Source organism: Dama dama, chromosome 17 (genome assembly GCF_033118175.1).
Source record: "Dama dama isolate Ldn47 chromosome 17, ASM3311817v1, whole genome shotgun sequence".
Classification (NCBI taxonomy): Eukaryota; Metazoa; Chordata; class Mammalia; order Artiodactyla; family Cervidae; genus Dama; species Dama dama.
In genome coordinates this window covers 62731329-62752412 of record NC_083697.1, presented here as the reverse complement: position 1 = coordinate 62752412, position 21084 = coordinate 62731329, and the positions used below count along the sequence as shown (strand labels likewise).

At 38.3% G+C, this 21084-nt stretch overlaps 1 protein-coding gene across 2 annotated transcripts in view; it reads left to right on the top strand.

The window, feature by feature from the left end:
* The window catches only part of UGDH (UDP-glucose 6-dehydrogenase), a 33217-nt gene extending 12760 nt beyond the window's left edge, over positions 1-20457 (top strand). For both annotated transcript variants that reach the window (XM_061164583.1, XM_061164582.1), the window contains exons 3-12: positions 6854-6955; positions 10263-10463; positions 10572-10769; positions 11565-11712; positions 13634-13728; positions 15334-15464; positions 15700-15833; positions 16302-16393; positions 16508-16618; positions 19202-20457. In XM_061164583.1, the coding sequence (XP_061020566.1) occupies positions 6854-6955; positions 10263-10463; positions 10572-10769; positions 11565-11712; positions 13634-13728; positions 15334-15464; positions 15700-15833; positions 16302-16393; positions 16508-16618; positions 19202-19312 (1323 nt within the window). In that variant the 3' untranslated portion in view covers positions 19313-20457. The remainder of the gene's footprint in view (positions 1-6853; positions 6956-10262; positions 10464-10571; positions 10770-11564; positions 11713-13633; positions 13729-15333; positions 15465-15699; positions 15834-16301; positions 16394-16507; positions 16619-19201) is intronic.
* Positions 20458-21084: the final 627 nt, after the last annotated feature.

Genomic DNA, 21084 nt, shown 5'->3' with positions numbered 1-21084 from the left:
GAATTATACCCATCATCCTGTAACAACCTATAATGGAGTATAATCTACAAAAGTACTGAGTCACTATAATATAGGCCTGAAACTAACAGAATATTATAAATTAACTATACTTAAGTAAAAATAAATAACAGCCAAAAACCGAAAATAAAAGTAACAGCCACAAAAGAAGTGAGAGGGTGATTTCAACTTGCCGTGTTATACTTTTGTTGCTTTTTTGAAAAATTAAAAGTTAAATTCCTCCCCAAAAAAGCAGTACGTTCTACATTGATATTGAATCCAATTGGGATATATACTTAGATAAAAAGAATTAAGGTCGAAGATGATTTTTTTCCATATCTTACTTGTTTTTTCTCAATAACCTACCAAAAAAATCAAAAGTCTTTCTTGTTTCACACTTTCATTTCATAAATTTTTTCTTCTTAACGTCTCTTTAAATAGAATCTAAACGATTTGAAAGTCTGTCTAGCACTGGTGCCCATTAGAAACAGCGGTTGAGTTCTCAGAACTCTAACATCCCATAATTGTGTTGGCTTTATTTTAAGTTGTAATTATTTGGTCTTCATAGTCTTGTTTTAATCTCGTTTTTAATATATCTACTCCAGAAAATTAGATGATGATGAGCTAAGCAGCTATTTTAGTTCTGTACTAGTTAGTGTAGCTTGCAAAGAAATGGAGTCTTTCGATAAAGCCCAGCTGACTTTGGAGGTTAAAAACATGGCACTGCTACTTTAAAATTCTAGAAGGAATCTTCTTATAACAAGAAGACGCTTGTTTTAACAGGTAGAATGGTTTTCCTCTTAGCAAGTAAATGACTTTAGGCTTATAATTTTCCTATGTCTTTCTTAGACATCAGTTGTTTAAAAGACACCTGCTGAAGGAATTTATAAACCGGAAGAAAATAAATTATTTCCGTAGCATTGTGTATTTAAAAAAAAAACAAAAATTGGGGGGAGAAAAATGGGAAAATGAGCCGTGTGACCCAATTATCCATTTTCAAATATATGTTAGGCCTTTGTTCCATTTTTTATTTCTTTATTTTGTGTTGTAAAACTATTCCTACACGTTTCCTTGGCCATTTGAAGGTGTGAATGTTAGGTGAAATGTCAAATAGGGAGAACTGTAAAAGAAGAACAACAAATGACAAGTTTAAGCAGAGGTCATGCTGTTTTATGAATTAATTCTGTTACTGAGTGGCTGATACATATTGTTACCAGTTGTGACTTTACACTGACCTATCTTGGACAAGGCAGAAAAATATTTTATTTCCAGAGAAACTTTGGATACCTTTGCAATCAACTTCCTCCTTAAATCTGTATCCTATAATGCATTTAAAATATACAGCCAGACTCCCCTGGTGGCCCAGTGGTGAAGAGTCCAGTGTAGGGACGCAGGTTCGATCCCTGGTCCAGGAGGACCCCACATGCCATGGAGCAGCTAGTCCCAGGTGCCACAACTACTGAGCCTGTGCTATGGAGCCCAGGAGCCGGGACTGCTTCAGCCTGCAAGCCCTGGAGCCTGTGGTCTGCAGCAGGGGGGGCCACTGCAGTGAGATGCCCAGGCGCCCCAACTGGAGTGTGGGTGGCTCCCACTTGCAGTGAAGACCCGGCGCAGCCAAAACTAAATAAAAGAAAAGGAATATTTCTTTAAAAAAATGAATAAAATATACAAGTAGATATTTGTTTTCAATGATACTGTTAAAATTTATGGTATTGATTTTTCTTTGTAAATACCAAATTTTCATATCAGAGAGACTTGGTGATTTATGTTTAAATCCTGGTCACTGATAGAGAAATGATAAATCATATGTAATTATCACATTTAATGAGCTCTCTTGAATACACAGCTTCCTTGAGAGTCATTCCATCCTCACTCCACTCACTCTGAGACTCACTAGATTAGAGGAATTTCTTTTTACTTTTCCCTGAGGCTTGTGTCCTATCTTTTTGCCTTTTCATACTCTTCATGAGGTTGTTAAAGATAATCACGAAGGTGTGATCACTCACCTAGAGCCAGACATCCTGAAATGCAAAGTCAAGTGGGCCTTAGGAAGAATCACTACGAACAAAGCCAGTGGAGGTGATGGAATTCCAGTTGAGCTATTTCAAATCCTGCAAGATGATGCTGTGGAAGTACTGCACTCTATATGCCAGCAAGTTTGAAAAACAGCAGTGGTCACAGGACTGGAAAAGGTCAGTTTTTATTCCAATCCCAAAGAAAGAAAATGCCAAAGAATGCTCAAACTACTGCACAATTGCACTCATCTCACATGCTAACAAAGTAATGCTCAAAATTCTCCAAACCAGGCTTCAACAATACGTGAACCATAAAATTCCAGATGTGCAAGCTGGATTTAGAAAAGGCAGAGATCAAATTGCCAGCATCCGTTGGATCATCGAAAAAGCAAGAGAGTTCCAGAAAAACATCTACTTCTGCTTTATTGACTAGGCCAAAGCCTTTGACTGTGTGGATCACAGCAAATTGTGGAAAATTCTGAAAGAGATGGGAATACTCGACCACCTGACCTGCCTCTTGTGAAATCTGTATGCAGTTCAGAAAGCAACAGTTAGAACTGGACATGGAACAACAGACTTGTTTCCAAATCTGGAAAGGAGTACATCAAGGCTGTATATTGTCAACCTGCTTATTTAACTTATATGCAAAGTACATCATGAGAAACGCTGGGCTGGAGGAAGCACAAGCTGGAATCAAGATTGCCGGGAGAAATATCAGTAACCTCAGATATGCAGAAGACAACACCCTATGGCAGAAAGTGAAGAAGAACTAAAGAGCCTCTTGATGAAAGTGAAAGAGGAGAGTGAAAAAGTTGACTTAAAACTTAACATTCAGAAAACAAAGATCATGGCATCTGGTCCCATCACTTCATGGCAAATAGATGGGGAAACAGTGGAAACAGTGACAGACTATTTTTGGGGGCTCCAAAATCACTGCAGATGGTGACGGCAGTCATGAAATTAAAAGACGCTTGCTCCTTGGAAGAAAAGTTATGACCAACCTACACAGCTTATTAAAAATCGGAGACATTACTTTGCCAACAAAGGTCTGCCTGGTCAAAACTATGGTTTTTCCAGTAGTCGTGTATGGATGTGAGAGTTGGACTATAAAGAAAGCTGAGCACCAAAGAATTGATGCTTTTGAACTGTGGTGTTGGAGAAGACTCTTGAGAGTCCCTTGGACTGCAAGGAGATCCAACCAGTCCATCCTAAAAAAAATCAGTCCTGAATGTTCATTGGAAGGACTGATGCTGAAGCTGAAGCTCCAATATACTTACCTGATGCAAAGAACTGACTCATTGGAAAAGACCTTGATGCTGGGAAAGATTGAAGGCAGGAGAAGGGGACAACAGGAGATGAGATGGTTGGATGGCATCACCGACTCAGTGGATAAGAGTTTGAGTAAACTCCGGGAGTTGGTGATGGAGTTGGTGATGCAGCACGGCCTGGCGTGCTGCAGTCCATGGGGTCGCAAAGAATCAGACATGACTGAGCGACTGAACTGACTGACTGACTGAGGCTTGTGTGATCCAACCAGGGTTTGAATCCAGGCCCTCAGCACTGAGAGCTCAGAATCCTAACCACTGGACCACCAGGGAATTCCCCAAGGGAAATATTTAGATAGAAAAATGATCAGACTTGATTGTTAATTATATAAAAGGATGAAGAAGAGGACCGAATCTAGAATGATATTTAAGAATTCAGGGCTGGGGAATTCCCTAGTGGTCCAGTGATTTAGGTCTTCTCCCCTTCACAGCCGTGGCCTGGGTTCAATCCTTGGTTGGAGAACTAAGATCCCACATGCTGCAAGGCATGGCCAAAAGGAAAAAAGAAAAACAATTCAAGGCTGAAGATGGAAAGTTAAGATCATCCAGGTATTAAAAAATATATTATGCAGGCAGTAGTAAAATCAGAGTAGTTTAGCTCTCTCAGGAAGGGCCTAAAGTCAGAACAGAGCGTGAGTCAAGGGCAGAACCCTGGAAAATACGAATGTTTGATGGTGGGTGGAGGAAGAAATGCCTTAGAGAAGCTATGAAGAGTAGTTTAAAGAAGGTGAACCAAAAGCCAGAAGAGTTTTAGTAGTGCAAACTCCATAAAGAAGCATGTCTTGATTATGAGTGACTAACACAGTGACCAGTACTCAGTAACTGCTTGATAAGTATTTGCTGAGTGAATAAGCTGTCAATTGTGACAGAAACAGGAGGAATAAGAGATGAGACATATTCTTGAAATTCAATATTATGGGGGCCATTGCAGCTTTTACAAGAACAATTACAAGTGGTAGGAGATTGGAGAAGTAAGAGTGTAGAAAAGGAATGACTCTTAAAAAGTTTAATAGGGAAATAAAGGTGGTGGTCACTGGAGAGGGACATGGGGTAAAGACAATGATTTTTTAAAAATTTTTATTTTTTCCTCTGGTTGATAAAGAATCAAGCATGTTAATAAACTAAGGTAGACAAATCACATAGAGAAGGAAAGGTCAAAAGTATAAGAAGAAAGGAGCTAACTGATGGAATAAAGTCTAGAAAAATAGCAAAGATGATGAGATCAAAAGCACATGAAGAGGAATTGGCCTTGAAAGTCCCCTTCTCAGAAATTGGAGGGAAGTAAACAAGGATGGTGCTTCCCAGGTGTCTCAGTGGTAAGGAATCCACCTGCCAGTTCAAGAGATTAGGGTTTGATCTCTGGGTTGGGAAGATGTCCTGGAGGAGGAAATGGCAACCCACTCCAACATGCTTGCTGGCAAAATCCCATGGACAGAAGAGCCTGGCAGACTACAGTCAATGGGGTCAGACAGGACTGGGCACGCAGGCATGAAAATAAGAATGGATGAAGATACTGTTTTTTTGGTGGGAACAGGAAATAAAGTGACTGGAACATTGGTCAGTCTCAGTTGTTACAACGTGGGAGGTACAATCCTCTGAAGAACCTGTAGTGTAGGTTGGAGCAATAATCTCAGAATGACGGGACAAGTAAAAAGATTACCAGGCTACATTGAAAAACTCGGCTACATGTATTTAGGGTCCGCAAAGTTGTGTTCATTGTGATTTTTTCCCCTGGTGGTCCAGTAGTTAGTGTTATAGGTTTATATTTTATGGGTCAATAAAGTTATGTTAATAAAAAAGTAGTCATTTTTACTGCCTAAGAAGGAAATAGTAATGACCATCAGATGAAATTTGGTAATAAGGTATTCATGTTTTTACTCAGAGAACAGAATAGTAGATTCTATTAATATTTAACAATGAAAACATTTTGTGTTACCATATTTATTAAATAGCTATTACTTCTATGTTAATTTTGTTCATTTAAAAAAGCCATTTAATAACTACTTCTAAAAAACCAAACTGGATAATTTGCTTCGCTTTTTCTGAATAAAACAAAAGCTAATTTTATCCTATGAAAGTTTTTTCATTAAAAAGTACCATATAAGTTCAAAATACTAATTATGATAATTATATAATAAACCTAATAAGAAGTAGAACCTATATTATTAACTGCTTCTGCATCTGTTTTGGATATCTACAAATATCCGATTGATTTTAGTGGAATAATGTAGTTGTTCATGTTGAGGTCTTATTAAGACTTAACTACTATACATAGAGAAGGAAATGGCAACCCACTGCAGGATTCTTGCTTGGAGAATTCCGTGGACAGAGGAGCCTGGTGGGCTACAGTCCATTGGGTTGCAGAGAGTCAGACACGACTGAGTGAGCACATGGATAAACAACAAGATCCTACAGTATAGCACAGGGAACGATATTCAATACCCGGTGATAAACCATAATAGAAGAGAATATGGAAAAAAAGGTCTGTGTATATATTGAATATGTATGTAGTGAACATAACTGAATCACTTTGCCATACAGCAGAAATCAACACAACATTGTAAATCAGCTATATGTCAATAAAATAAGTTAAAAAACAAATAAATAAAAATACATTTTTCTTAAATATAAAAAAAGACTATAAATTCTGCATTGCTCTGATTTTAGGTTACTTTAATTTAAATATTAGAAGATTATATATAGGATTGAATTAAATCTTCTCTGTAAAATTCCAACTTCATAACCTTTTAGTCTAATTTTCTAGAGCCTAGTCAAAATAAGGAAACAGTTGCTATAATTGGTGACACCAGGGATTTCCCTGGCTGTCCAAGGGTTAAGACTCCACACTTATACTGCAGGGAGCACGGATTTGATCCTGGTCAGGAAACTAAGATCCTACATGCCATGTAGACAAAAAAAAAAGAAATTTCTTGAACTGAATGAAAATGAAAATATAACATATCAACTTAAAAAATTATATGGGAAAAGTAACAATTTTTTTGATAGACATGTTTCTTATAATAGGACTTAGAAAAATTATAAATTTATGCATGTATAAATAGTGACTATTTCACAGCTAGTCTGAATGGCCTGTGTTCTATGACCTGGATTCATGGGAGTAAAACCTACATTCATAATGACGATGCAAAATCAAATGTTTGCTTGAAATCATGAAAGACTTTGACTTTGCTGATGATTGTGTGATACTTGGCGTTACCTGTTAACTCTTATGAAATAGTCTGGAACGTGGTCAACAATGAAAAGCATTAAGCTGATCTACTGCTTTAATTGTTCCAAGTTCAGTTTTGCTTTGTATGTTATCTTACATAATGTGCACTAGATGGCCTTTGATACCAGTTTGGTCTTTGAGTTTTCTACAGAGGTGTTATTTGAGAGCAAATCTAGACCTTTAAATTACAACATGACCTTTCCCTTAATGAATGCAATGTATACTATTGGGTTATCGCATCTGGCTGGTAAAATGTATGTGCAACTTCTCTTCTTTTTTCTTTTTAGCCAGGACTAAAAGAAGTGGTAGAATCCTGTCGAGGAAAAAATTTATTTTTTTCTACCAATATTGATGATGCCATTAAGGAAGCTGATCTTGTATTTATTTCTGTAAGTATTTTCCTTTGCTGTGTGAGTTAATGTGTTCTTGCCTATATAGAAGTAATAATAAATCCAGTGCTATTAAGCCATAGCATTACTTAGTATAAAGTTGTCCAGTTGAATTTTGATTATCACTAACTTTGTCCAACATTTCACCAAACTCTGTGGTCATCTGATCATTTCAGATCATTGAATAAATAAGTTCAGAGAAAGTTCTAGTCTGAGATCTAGAATTAGGAAGTGTTGATAACTTGTGAGCACATATGGTGATAGTATATTTATTTCATTGTTTCTTGGTTCCACTGCTTGGTGTAGGTACAGTAAAAAGAATCAGGTAAAGTTTGCTGCAACTGTACCACCCTCCCCTATCTAGATGAATGTATATTCCAAAAATAATTTTAAATTAATTATTTAGAACTTGGCGTATCTTGATTAGGTTGTTAGGCTAGTCCATAAATAACTTCAGTTTATAATAGAACTTAACGGTTGTACTTTTGTAATTAAAAAAGTAGAATCAATGCTTGGGAATACACTCTGGTAATCCAATATGTGAACCAAGGTAGCTTTTTTCTTGTTGTTTTGGTAACTCAAATATTCTGTGTGTGATGGTATAGTTATCACCAGGTGGTGGCTGAGCTAGGGTATGTGACTTAAGACCTTTATAGCCTTATGGAGTAAGGGGAAAGACAGTGGTATGAGCTTGGACTGGGTTCCATGAGATAAAGAAACACCAGGGGCGTCCATAGAGTAGAGATGATGTTGAATTGATTGTGTGTATTAAGGCAAAAGCAGTACTGTGAAGAAATATGAACTCCAGGAGAAAGTAGTAATGAAACCCTTGTTGAAACTGTGCCATGAACTCAGTCTTTCTTTTTAAAATTTACTTCAGAGGAACTGGTGCCAGTTTTGTGACTCACCTACCCTTTGTCTGCTCAAGCTTGCAGGTTCAGTTCAGTTCAGTCGCTCAGGGTAGAGGCATAGAAAAGGAGACATTGTTTGGGAGTATCTAGATGCTTGGAGAAAATCAAGAAGTTACTTTAGTCCAACATTTGGATAACTACAACCTAGAATGGGAATAGGGGACTTTTCTGTAAGAAAAAGAAAAAAAATTTTTTAAAAGAATCTATTCTTAAGGCAATAGAGTTCACCTTAGCATGTTCTGGCAAAGACAGCTGATTATACACTCGCTTCTCTGCCAGTCTAGCCAGAGCTCCCTTGACTCCCTTGAGTCTTTCCAAGCTATTGCTTTGTGTGCCTGTTAGAGTTATTTTTGTGATATGACTCCTACCTAGTTTCCATTTTTCTCTGCATCAGTTTTTTTTTTAAACTCTGCTTGTTGTATACTTTTCTTTATGAAAAACAGCAAACTTATGCAAAAGATGAAACCAACAATATAATGAACCCCTACTTACCCATTCTCCATTGTCAACAGTCATCATGGTATTTCGTGTTTTTTGTTTTTATAATTTTTTGGCTGCTCCTTGGGGTATGTGGGATCTTAGTTCCCCTAACCAAGGATCAAACCCACACCCCCTGCAGTAGAAGAATGGAGTCTTAACCACTGGACCACCAGGGGGGTCCCCAATCTTCTTCATACTTCTCTCCCATCCTAGATTACCCAAATTATTTTTAGGCAAATTCCAGGTAGGAATAGTTTTACGCTATGAATCAGTTTTCAGTTGTTATCTTTAGAGCTCCTTTACCTGGGGAAACCATCTGATCATCCCACATCTCCAGCATGTCTCACACTGTCTTATCAGTCGTTTTTGCTCTTCTGTGCTTCTGCACCCTGACTTCCATACCTAAGTCTTTTCCTAAGTTGTTCCATGCATATACACAAATTTCCCTCATGCTTTTTTTTTTTCATTTATTTTTATTAGTTGGAGGCTAATTACTTCACAACATTGCAGTGGGTTTTGTCATAGATTGACATGAATCAGCCATGGAGTTACATGTATTCCCCATCCCGATCCCCGCCCCCCCCCCCCCCCCCCCCGATTCCTCTGGGTCTTCCCAGTGCACCAGGCCCAAGCACTTGTCTCATGCATTCCCTCATGCTTTTCACACCTCATCTAAATCTTCATGTTTTGATTTATTTTGGTTTCATTGTTTTATTTGCTCTCCCATGAAGTTGTAAGTTTGTCAAGAGAAGAAAATTGATGCTACTTACTGGTTCAAAAGTTATTCCTATATAGACATTTAGACTTTGCAGAGTATTTTCACTTTTATGTGAATGTTATGAAACTCATGTGTTAGAGTTTAGAGAATGTGTTATTCTCATTTTCCAATGAGGTCGTTGAGACAAAGGCAGCCATACTTCCCCATGGTTACATGATACAGCTAAGTCAAAACTAAATGCCTGGACTCTGAACTCATGGTTTATTTTTCTTTCTATATGATAGTCTTTGTTTGCGTACTATTCTGTATCCTGGAGGTGCTAGATAATTTCTAGTTCTAAATAGCCAACAAAGCATTTGTGAATGACACTTGCAGACATTTATAAAAACTTATTGACATAGGTCTATAAAAAAGGGAGAGTAAAAGGAGTTTTAAGTTTAGTTTTAAAGACTAGGGTAATATGTTACATATAATCAGGAGAAGAAGAGAGAACTTATATTTCATTTCAGTCCATGAATTCCTTTTGGAGTCTCCTTCATCTTTATATCTCCAGTCTTAGCTTAGTGAAGTGAAAGTGAAAGTCACTCAGTCGTGTCCGACTCTTTGTGACCCCATGGACTATACAGTTCATGGAATTCTCCAGGACAGAATACTGGAGTGGGTAGCCTTTCCCTTCTCCAGGGGATCTTCCCAACCCAAGGATCCAACCCAGGTCTCCCGAATTGCAGGAGGATTCTTTACCAGCTGAGCCGCAAGGGAAGCCCAAGAATACTAGAGTGGGTAGCCTACCCCTTCTCTAGCGGATCTTCCCGACCCAGGAATCAAACTGGAGTCTCCTGCATTGCAGGTGGATTCTTTACCAACTGAGCTATGAGGGAAGCCCATATGAACTGTGAGGGAAGCCCAGTCTTAGCTTAGACCCTGCCTATCCTGCTATCCTGACTCTGACACATATATAGTAGCTTCTCAATAGAAATGTAGAAATGTAATGAGTGAGTTCTCCAGGTACTGCAAGCTGTTCCCTAAGGTATTATATTTATAAAATGTATTATTTCCGTGGAACTAATAGAGGGTGAAAGCAGGGCTCCTGATGATGTTAACTTCCCACTTGACTAGTCAATTGACGGTCCAGGGTGTAACTTGAGATCAGTGAACACTTCACAGATACTTTGTTCTTAATTCCCTATACTTTCATCAGGTGAACACACCAACCAAAACCTATGGAATGGGAAAAGGCCGGGCAGCAGACCTGAAGTATATTGAAGCTTGTGCTAGACGCATCGTGCAAAACTCACATGGCTACAAAATTGTGACTGAGAAAAGCACGGTCCCAGTGCGGGCAGCAGAAAGTATTCGTCGAATATTTGATGCAAACACAAAACCCAACTTGAATTTACAGGTATGAAAAAGGAAGCATCCGAATCTGGCCTTCTTATGGAAGCATCAGTGCTTCAAGTTGTCCATAATTAATTCTAGCTTGAACCGTTCCTTTGCGTTGGGATTCCAGGTGCTGTCCAACCCTGAGTTCTTGGCAGAGGGGACGGCCATCAAGGACCTGAAGAACCCAGACAGGGTGCTGATTGGAGGGGATGAAACCCCAGAGGGCCAGAGGGCTGTGCAGGCGCTGTGTGCCGTGTACGAGCACTGGGTTCCCAGAGAAAAGATCCTCACCACCAACACTTGGTCTTCAGAGCTTTCCAAACTGGTTCGTATGGAGCACTCAACTCTGTATTAAATTTAAGCCAAGGGCTTACTTCTCTTACCCCTGATAAGCTACCTAGGGACTTTCTTAATAAAAAGATATGCTTATGAAGATAATATTCTTGTATATTATGAAATAATTTCACAAGGGGATCAAATATTTGGGTATAAAATATTTTAGAATATGTAAAAGAAAATAGAGTGTACTAAAATACTAATTTTTAAAAATCACTCGTTCCCTTCTTTTTACTTTCTCTTTTTTTTTTAAATCTTCAACTTTATTTATTTATTTTTTAAATATTTATTTATTGGGATGTACCTGGTGGTCCAGTGGTTAAGAACCCACGCTCCCACCTGCAGGGGATGTGGGTTCAATCCCTGGTCACAGAACTAAGATCCCACATGCCTCAAGGTGCTGCTAAAGAATAAATACATAAAAGTTTAAAAAAAAATTCATTTATTTGGCTGAGCTGGGTCTTAGTTGCAGCGTGTGGGATTTTAGTTGTGTCATGTGGGATCTAGTTCCCTGACCAGGGATTGAACCCAGGCCCCCTGCATTGGGAGCAGAGAGTCTTAGCCACTGGACCATCAGGGAGGTCCCTTTTTACCCTTTCTTAATCACCTTTCTTCTCTAATTTAAAACATTTTTCTGAACCAACCCACCCATTGCCTGTTCAGATTGAACCCATCAGAAACTTTCATATCTCCTTCAATAATTTGCTCAACTTGATGAAATATAATGCAGATTATATAAAATGGTTATTTTAGTTCATCGTATTCTTCATTTTTCTTTTTTAAGACAGCAAATGCTTTTCTGGCCCAGAGAATCAGCAGCATCAACTCTATAAGTGCCCTCTGTGAAGCAACAGGAGCGGATGTAGAAGAGGTGGCAACAGCTATTGGGATGGACCAGAGAATTGGAAATAAATTTCTGAAAGCCAGTGTTGGTAAGCTGGAAGTTTTCTATGCATCGAGTAGGTTCTTTTAGGTAGATCTCTAACTTTAAGGAAGCCTTTGCTTGACACCCTTAAAATAAAGATTTCATTATACATGTAGCCTTCAGCTTATCAGGGACTTTCTAAGTGAGACAATAGTTATATATATTGTTTAATAATTAGTGACTGGTTAGTGTATAAACATGGCTCAGTGTTTCAGAAGAAATATATTAATATTTTGTTAGGACATTTAGGTAGAATAAATTTAGGAGATCACATCAGAAATCATAGAATACTTTACTGAAGCAATAGGAAAAAATTCCTTATCATTTGCTTTTCCTACTGATACATTTATGCAAATGTGACCTTAGTGAAATATTTTCACTATTTGTGGATTCTATATTTGTGAATTATTTAGCCTACTTGCTAAAATGTATTTGTAACCCATCATCAATGCTCACGTGGTCATTTGCAGATATGAACAGAGCAACAGAAAATTTGAGTCACCCAACACATACATTCCCAGTTGAAGTTACCTTCTTGTTTTAGCTCACATACTGCAAATGTCTGCTGTTTTTGTGGTCTGTTTAGTACCATATTTTTTGCATTTTGGTGCTCCCCTCCCCCCTCCACTGTGATTTCACTGTTTAAAATGTCCCTTGAGAATATTGCTGAAATTTTTTCTGGTGTTCCAAAGTGTCAGCAAACCATGATGTGCCTTACAGAGAAAATACATGTGGTTTGATAAGCTTCACTTCAGTGCTGTTGGCTTTGAGTTCATTGTTAATGAAGGTCAACAATATTTTTAAATAAGGTGTCTCTAAATATAAGCACACATAAAACAATATTATGTTGATCAGTTGACGAAAAACATTACCAGAAGCTCACAGGAACCTAATGCTGTATTTTACCTACAAGCAACACTTCAGTATTTGCTAATTCAGTGTTTGTGGCTAATTTATAGGACATAACTACTGAGTTTAATGAGAGCTGCCTGTATTTTTGCATTTAAATTAACAAAGTTGATGCAAAGGTAAAAAGTATTTTACAGATTGGGCCATAGGCAGCACATCCTATGTTTCTGGGGCTTTATGCCATTTTTCAATACTGATTTCCTGGCCTTTTCTGTCTTTCTGATATTTTCTTCTAGTGACCATTTAATAAAAGTAGCTGCTGTTTCCTGAAGGCATGTTATGCAACAAGTTCTGAACTAGGTGTTTATAAATCTTAATTTATCACCTGTTATATAAAAGTGTTGCTGATTAAGGATTGGGAGAATTTTCCTGAGTTGTTCAGTCATACAACTAGTGAGCGGCTAGGTGTGTCTGACTTCAAAGCTCATGCCGGCCCTCACTGTACACTGCATTGCACTCAAACGGTGGCCGAATTTCAGTCCTCAGGCCAAATCTGGCCCACAGCTTGTTTTTGTAAATAAAGTTTTATTGGAAAATAGCTATCCCCATTTGATTACATATTGTCTATGACTGCTTTTGAGCAACAAAGGCAGAGTTGAATAGCTGTGCCAGAGACTACATGACCTTCAAAGACTAAAATATTTTCTATGGGGAATGTTAAAGTTTGCCAGCTCTGTGTTAGACTGAGAGATGTGGAGCAGTTAATGAGGGGATAAACAGAAATGTAGCCACAATAAAACTTAAGTTAAAAAAAAAAACAAAACTTAAGTTAATTTGAAAATTATTTTAAATTATTTGTAATTATTTAAAATTATTTATAACTCTTAGGAAATTATTTATAGAGTTGATTAGTTTCTTACAAATTTCACATAATTTATAAACTCACTAATTTTCCCACATTCAAATTTTATTACTAAAAATCCTAGCATAGGCCCTCTGATTAGTATGACACAGAAATTTGTAACATGATTTAGTTGTGTGGTTCCAAATGAAAATATTGTCATTTTTTTTTTCTTCAGGTTTTGGTGGGAGTTGCTTTCAAAAGGATGTTCTGAATTTGGTTTATCTCTGTGAGGCTCTGAATTTGCCTGAAGTAGCTCGTTATTGGCAGCAGGTATTTATAGTCCACAGGTTATGATTAACTTCCAGTTAAAACATATCATCTTTTTCTGTCAAATGTTTTTGAGAGTATTAATTTTTTCCAGGAACTCAATCATTATTATATCCAATTTGTTCATTTTAGGTTTATTTATTGAGCTTCTGTGTTTATAATTTGTCTGTTTTGGTAATCAGCTATGATGAAAGTTTATGATAAACAAGTCTTCCTTTTAATTTTAATAACAAAATTTGCTCCCTATGTAAAGCAAAAACTTTTAATTGTAGTTCTTCATCTTGAAAGGCATAAGATAGAAATAAAAGAAGAACCTCTACTGTTATGCTTGCAAATGGTTTGCATGTGTTGATATTTGTTTTGTCCCTTTGAGATTCACAGAGCTAAAATTGGAGACCCTTCTCAACCTGGAAATAGAATTAACATTTATTGAGTGCTTACTCTGTGCCAGGCACTCTTTAAAGCACTTTCTATGTAGTATCTTAGTTCTCATCATTAATATTATCCCATTTATAGATGGGGAAGCTGAGGCTTAACGGTGTTAAGTAATTTGCTCAAGAAACCAGTCAGTGTATGTACCTTTTCCAAATATTTTTTCCCCAGATTTATAATCTTTCAGATTTCAGCAGTGAGTAGGAAAGTAAGGAAATGAGCATTTTTAGGGAAATATACACTTCTAAGTTCATTTCACTCAATCTAGTGTAATGGCTTTATGTTACTGTCCATTGTGGGGAAAATGCAGACAAAGGCTTCATTTTCCAGGTTCCATGGCAGTCCAGTGGTTAATATTCCACAGTTCCACTGCAGGGAGCACAGGTTTGATCCCTGGTTGAGGAACTAAGATCCCACATGCCTTGCAGCTATGTGGCAAAAAAAAGCCTTGATTTTTCTAAAGCTTTGAGCTCATTTCCCAAGCTCTCCGACTCTGAGATGGCTTCTAGAAGCTTAGAGCCTTAATAAAAAAAGTCTTTCCTTATATTCCTCTGGTCAACAATATGATGTTTGTTTATAAATTCTTAGGAGAGTAACAGATTAGGTGATCAGAGACTTTTACTTGTAACATTTAGTTAAACATTCCTCCAAATGTTCATGGTGTTATGGTTCATCCGGAGGCAACTGTAGCTCTGTCCACGGTTTGACTGTTCTCTATCTTGTTTCTGCTCACACCCAGTTTTGATGAAAGGCCTGGTTAAGCACATAAGCGAGTACTTTGGAGTTTAATTGCTTCCATAGGGTTTGGAAAAGTTGGCTAAGGAGAACACTATTTTCTATGTGCCTTTTTAGGCTGGCCTCATGGCAGACCTCAAATGGGGTTGGAATTTACCTGTGCTCCCCACCTTAACATCCATCCCAGTCTGATGCATGTAAAGTTAAAACCAAATGAAACTTAAAATTTTCAGGGTGGGGAGGAGTGGGAAAGGAAGGGAGTGCGTAAAATCCTTTGTTTTTTCTGATCTGTGGATACTAAAGAGGTTGGTAACGTTTGCCTCCTGTTAATTCATAAGGCTTGTATTCATACAAGAGTACTAACCATAAAGCTAAAAGCAGTGTTTGCATAGGCTATGCTTCTTTTAACTGATCCTTGCATAATTGTACATGTCCTTTTAGGTTATAGACATGAATGACTACCAGAGAAGGAGGTTTGCTTCCCGGATCATAGACAGTCTGTTTAATACAGTGACAGATAAGAAGATAGCAATTTTGGGGTTTGCTTTCAAAAAGGACACCGGTGATACAAGGTATTAATTCTTTCAGATAATTCAACCTTTTTGAGAATCTTAACTCCTCTTCCTGATTTTTTTGATGGCAGCTGTGTATGTGAAATACATGTATGTGTATAGTATAAAGAGTAAAAAAGTGGATGTTCATATCCTCACAAGAGATAGAATCTCACCTGTATATTAAATTCCATAGGTATTAAAATATATGCCATTCAGAAGCATAGCAAAGCTGTGTTCTATTTTTTTCCTTCAGAGAGTCATCTAGTATATATATTAGCAAATATTTGATGGATGAAGGCGCACACCTCCATATATATGATCCAAAAGTACCAAGGGAACAAATAGTTGTGGATCTTTCTCATCCAGGAGTTTCAAAGGATGACCAAGGTAAGTCAGGCTTTGTCTCTCACGCGTCATTTTGAGTTTGGGCTCCCAAACTTATTTGTTCTCTGGAAACCTTTGGTTGTTCAGTTTTTGTCATTTTTATCATTGCTAGGCCCCTCTTTTCAACCTCAATTCTCTAAAATTAAACTCTCAGACATTGCTTCATCAACTTTGATTTGAAGTAATCCAGTGGATTAGGAATGTAATTACTAATTAGTAATCAAGTAATGAAGTGGATTAATCTCACGATTTTTCCAAGATATTCTTTTTAAAAGCCCCAGAGATTACAAGGAGATGCTTCTGGGACAAGACGGGAGACGACTCCAGGCCCCTCCCTGTTACCCCCACTCGTATTTCAACCAGACCATCCCACTTGTGTCAGACTCTGAATTCCCCGTGCGATCCTCGTGTTAAAATGCATAACGTGCAGTCTCTCCTCCCTCGCTCCGGCCCTCTGTTGGGTTGCTGCAGTGGCCCGGCTCGTGACCATCTCCACGGACCCCTATGAGGCGTGTGATGGCGCCCATGCTGTCGTCATTTGCACTGAGTGGGACATGTTCAAGGTGAGGTGACCGAAGCGAGATTAGGGAAGATTTTAGAGGCGTTCTCAGAGCATCTGGGGTGCAGTACGCGTTCCTGAGTATGCTCTAATTGTTTCTCTGGTTCTTTCTTCGTAGGAACTGGATTACGAACGCATTCATAAAAAAATGCTGAAACCAGCCTTTATCTTTGATGGACGACGTGTCCTGGATGGGCTCCACAATGAGCTGCAAACCATTGGCTTCCAGGTGAGCATCATCCTGCCTTGGTTTGTTTCACTTGTTTGGTCGTGTGCGTTTTAAAATGGCTTTGAGTTTTTGCATTTTTATTTTTTTTTTATTTATTTTTTGGCCACACTGGGTCTTCGTTGTGGTGTGCGGGCTTCTCATCTTCGCGGCTGCTCGTGTTGCGGAGCCCAGGCTATGGAGCACGTGGGCCTCGGTAGTTGGGGCACGCAGGCTTAGATGCTCCTCGGCATGTGGGATCTTCCTGGGTAAGGGATTGAACCCGTGTGCCCTGAACTGGCAAGGTTAATCCTTAACCACTGGACCACCAGGGAAATCCCTGGCTGTTATGATTTTTATATTTTCTCCTTTAGCAATAACGTAGCTCTGGGAAAACATCAGTCCGTTCTCTGGGGAGTCTCTCTGGTATTTGTGAAGCACTCTACTCCCTCCTCAAATTCATAACCTAAAGGTCATTCAGTTTGGTCTCTCTTACAAAGTTTATAGGGCCAAGATGTGCCTCACCCTACCTCGTATAAATATCAAGGAAGAAAGTGTATGCATTAAAAAAAATTTTGTTTTCTAGAGCCTCCAAAGCTGCTGTGACATTGTGCCCACCACACTGACCCCCTCAGAGGCCAGGTTATTTATTCCTCTAGAAATGTTTTCATACTGTAGCTGTCCCATGTTGCTTTAGGAATCTCTGTCTCTGAGTGCGTAGCACTATGCTGGTGCCGTGAGAGGTCTGAATGGAAAGTATGGGAGCGGCAGTGGTGCTGGCCCTGTCTTAATTCAACGCTTGGCAGTTAGTTACGGAACGCTTGGAGAGCAGACAGCGGCACAGTACATTTTATGTTGCATCCTCTTCAGTTCTACCAGGGGCCTCAAAGGTATTAATAAGAAAGAGCCACTTTCCATTTCCTCAGCAGACGTGGAGTCTGGGCCCCAAGGGGGAGGTTGGGAGGATAAAGAAATCTGCCCGGAGCTTGTTGTCAGCAGAGTCCCAGAGCAGAGCAGAGTGTGGCAGTGTTTAGAGGTGGCTCTGTGCGTCTGCTTAGCACCGGCTGTGTCTTAGAGAGGTACTGATAAGACCTCATTCCCTGTTCAAAATATCTGATCTGTTTCTCTTAACCTATCACTGACTTGTTGAAGATCCTTCTTACTTAGAATTCAGTGCCCACTCCCCATTCATGAGAGATTATCTTGCAACACAAATCAGATGACATCCTTGTCTGTTCACATTCCATCAAAGACCCTGGGGACTCTTCTATCCAGCCCCTCCTTAGTGAGTAATGGGACTCTTTTTCCCAGTCATGACTTAACTTAGCAGCGTTATTTTTTAAACATTATTCGCAGGCACAGAAACATTTTCTCTCATTGCTGTTTTACTCATCTAGAGGAGAAAGGCAGAGACGTATATATATATATATTATATTTTAAATGAGTTTGAGCTCTTATAATTAACTATTCCTAGTAAGGGTTAAAAAAAAAAAAACTATTAGACTGGAATTGCTAAATAAAGAGAATTTACAAGCCATTAAATAAGACAATTGATTAATACAAAGCAGAGGGAGCTCCTTGGTGGTCCAGTGACTAAGACTCCACACTCCCAGTGCAGGTGGCCTGGTTTCAATTCCTGATCAGGGAACTAGATTCCACACACCTCAACCAAGAATTCACATGCCACAGTTAAAGGTCTTGCATGTAGCAGTGAAGATCGATCTTGAGTACTGCCAAGACCTGGTCCAGCCAAATAAATAAGTAAACAAAGCAGAAGCCCTTTGTGGTATGAGTCAGCATTAAATATTAATTTTTAATTTAAAATTTCATTTTTAATTAAAAATACATTTCTGAAAATTATGTAGTATATTTATCTCTGCTGTAGAGAGGAGATAAACTACTATTAAAGAAACAGTGTCTTTAAAGATAATATTGATAATTTTGGAAAGAGGGGGAGAAGTTTTAAATGTAATATGCAAAATGAGAACTGCCTACTATTGATTTATTGAAGGTTGACTTAACATGCCAGACACTGTCCTGAGCACTTTATCTAGTTGAATCCTTACCACAGCCCTTTGAGGTGGGTGGGTAACACCATTTACAAACAAGGAAGAAAGACCTTCGAGAGTTTAGGTATCAGCAATTATAAGTCAGGATTCCAGCTGGAGCCTTTCATACTCTGAAGCCTGAACTTCTAATAACTATGCTGTTATAACTTATGCAAGTTTTTTAGAATAAGGGAAACAAGACATTAGAATAGAGTTTGAAAGAATGTGAATTAATGGGAAGTTGGCCTGTTTATTGCTTTCGCATATGCTTTTAAAGCCACAGTGGCATGTAATCTCCTATCCTGTTTGAGGGAGTCTGGTGTTAAGAATGAGAGGAGTGAACATGTCTAGATATGAATATGAAAAGGGGAATGTAGACTGACTCTAGAAACAAAAAATATGGAAGGAACCAAAGGTCTTTCATAGCAACCCACACAACCTGAGAAACTTTTCCTGCCTTTAAAAAGAAAAAAAAAATCATCTGGGTTTTAGCCCTTATTACACTATATCACAAAGTTTAACATTTAGGTATTGTTAACAATTTTCTTTTCTCCTCTAGATTGAAACAATTGGCAAGAAGGTGTCTTCAAAGAGAATTCCATATGCTCCTTCTGGTGAAATTCCAAAGTTTAGTCTTCAGGATATGCCCAACAAGAAACCCAGAGTGTAGACATTGCCATTTTTATTTGTAACTTTTTCGGTACTTCAAGATAGCAAATACCTATCTGATATTAAATGATAAATGAACCAAGTGCTTTTAAGGAAACAAAACTATTTTTTTAATAATCAAATTTATACTAGCTCTATGGGAATTAGCATATCTGGTAATTATGAAACTAGAATTTTTTTTACGTATTTTTATAATATTGTTACCTCAGTGATTGGATGAGTAGCAAATAATCATGTTGGTTTTAATGGTGTCAATTTTTGTAAAATGAAACTTCAAACACTTTTTACTTCATAAAATATCTTTAGGCAGTACTTCAATATTGAATGGTAATGGGAGTGGCCCTCCTCAGTTTTTCTGATCAGTGGTTTATCTATTTGTCATTAAGTATGTGTTTTCACTGCTGGAGTAGGAAGTGACTACTCATTCCAGTATTCGTGCCTGGGAAGTTCTATGGACAGAGGAGTTTGGCTGGCTGCAGTCCATGGGATTGCAACAGAGGCAGACACAACTTCAGAGGAGGCAATGGCAGCCCACTCGAGTACGCTTGCCTGGAAAACCCCACGGACGGAGGAGCCTGGTGGGCTGCGGCCCATGGGGTCGCGAAGAGTCGGGCACGACTGAGCGACTTCACTTTCACTTTTCACTTTCATGCATTGGAGAAGGAAATGGCAACCCACTCCAGTGTTCTCGCCTGGAGAATCCCAGGGATGGGGGAGCCTGGTGGGCTGCCGTCTGTGGGGTCGCACAGAGTCGGACACGACTGAAGTGACTTAGCAGCAGCAGCAGCAGACATACCTTAGTGACTAAACCCCCACCCCCATGTATTTTCTGCCATGAAATGGCTGTGCTAAATACTGGGCTAAACCTGTTAACCTTTCCAATAGTGTCACGGAGATTTAAAGCTTTCTGGATTAATTGGGTGAGGTGTTTTCCATGCCATTTCTCGTCCCCCTGAATTGAGGAGGGTGCCATGGACAGAATGCGGCCTTTCTGCTTTTTTTCTGCCTGTGCTTCCACGTTAGAAGTAACCCTGCAAGTATGGTTTGGTTTTTGTTCTTTTGCTCCTTTTGTTTTAATGGGCTGTATCAATGGTTTCTTTAGTCCACTGCCCATTTCCAATCAATCCAAATAAGACTAAAAGGTAATGTTTTTTTAAAAAACATGAAGAAAAAAATCAGTGTAGTGAAATGAAAATCTGTATCATTCCACTTGTTTTTCCTCAGCAATCATTGTTTCTTAGTCTAAAAGCCCAAAATATTTGTTACTTTTACTTTGTATTTTATTCCTGTGACTCACTGCAATTTCTCCCATTTTAAGTAATAAAATCAATATAATCTCATATATAAACTTACAGAAGTAGATTTTACAAGTTAATGTATAGCATAATCCTAAAATAAGGAATTTCATGTTTTCATCTGCTTTTTTTTCTTATGTCTCTGGTTGACTTATATTTCATTTTCTCTTGTATTTATCATTACTGAAATATGTCCATTTGATGCTTGTGCTCTGCCGAGAGTATACAAATTGAGTGAAACAAATCTCATCCTTTAGGAATTTTGCAGTTCAATAATACAGAGCTAAAGATGAAGACAGAGACATCTGTACAGATATCAAATACATAAATAAAATATTCTTCATAAGCCAGTGTCTGCGTTATTTTTTGTCTAGTGCAAGTAACTAATTAAGTCATGACAGTTTGACATTAGACAGGAAAATCACTCCTTTTTTGAGAAAGGGGCATTATGTCATTCTTTCAAATGATGCAAGAAAGG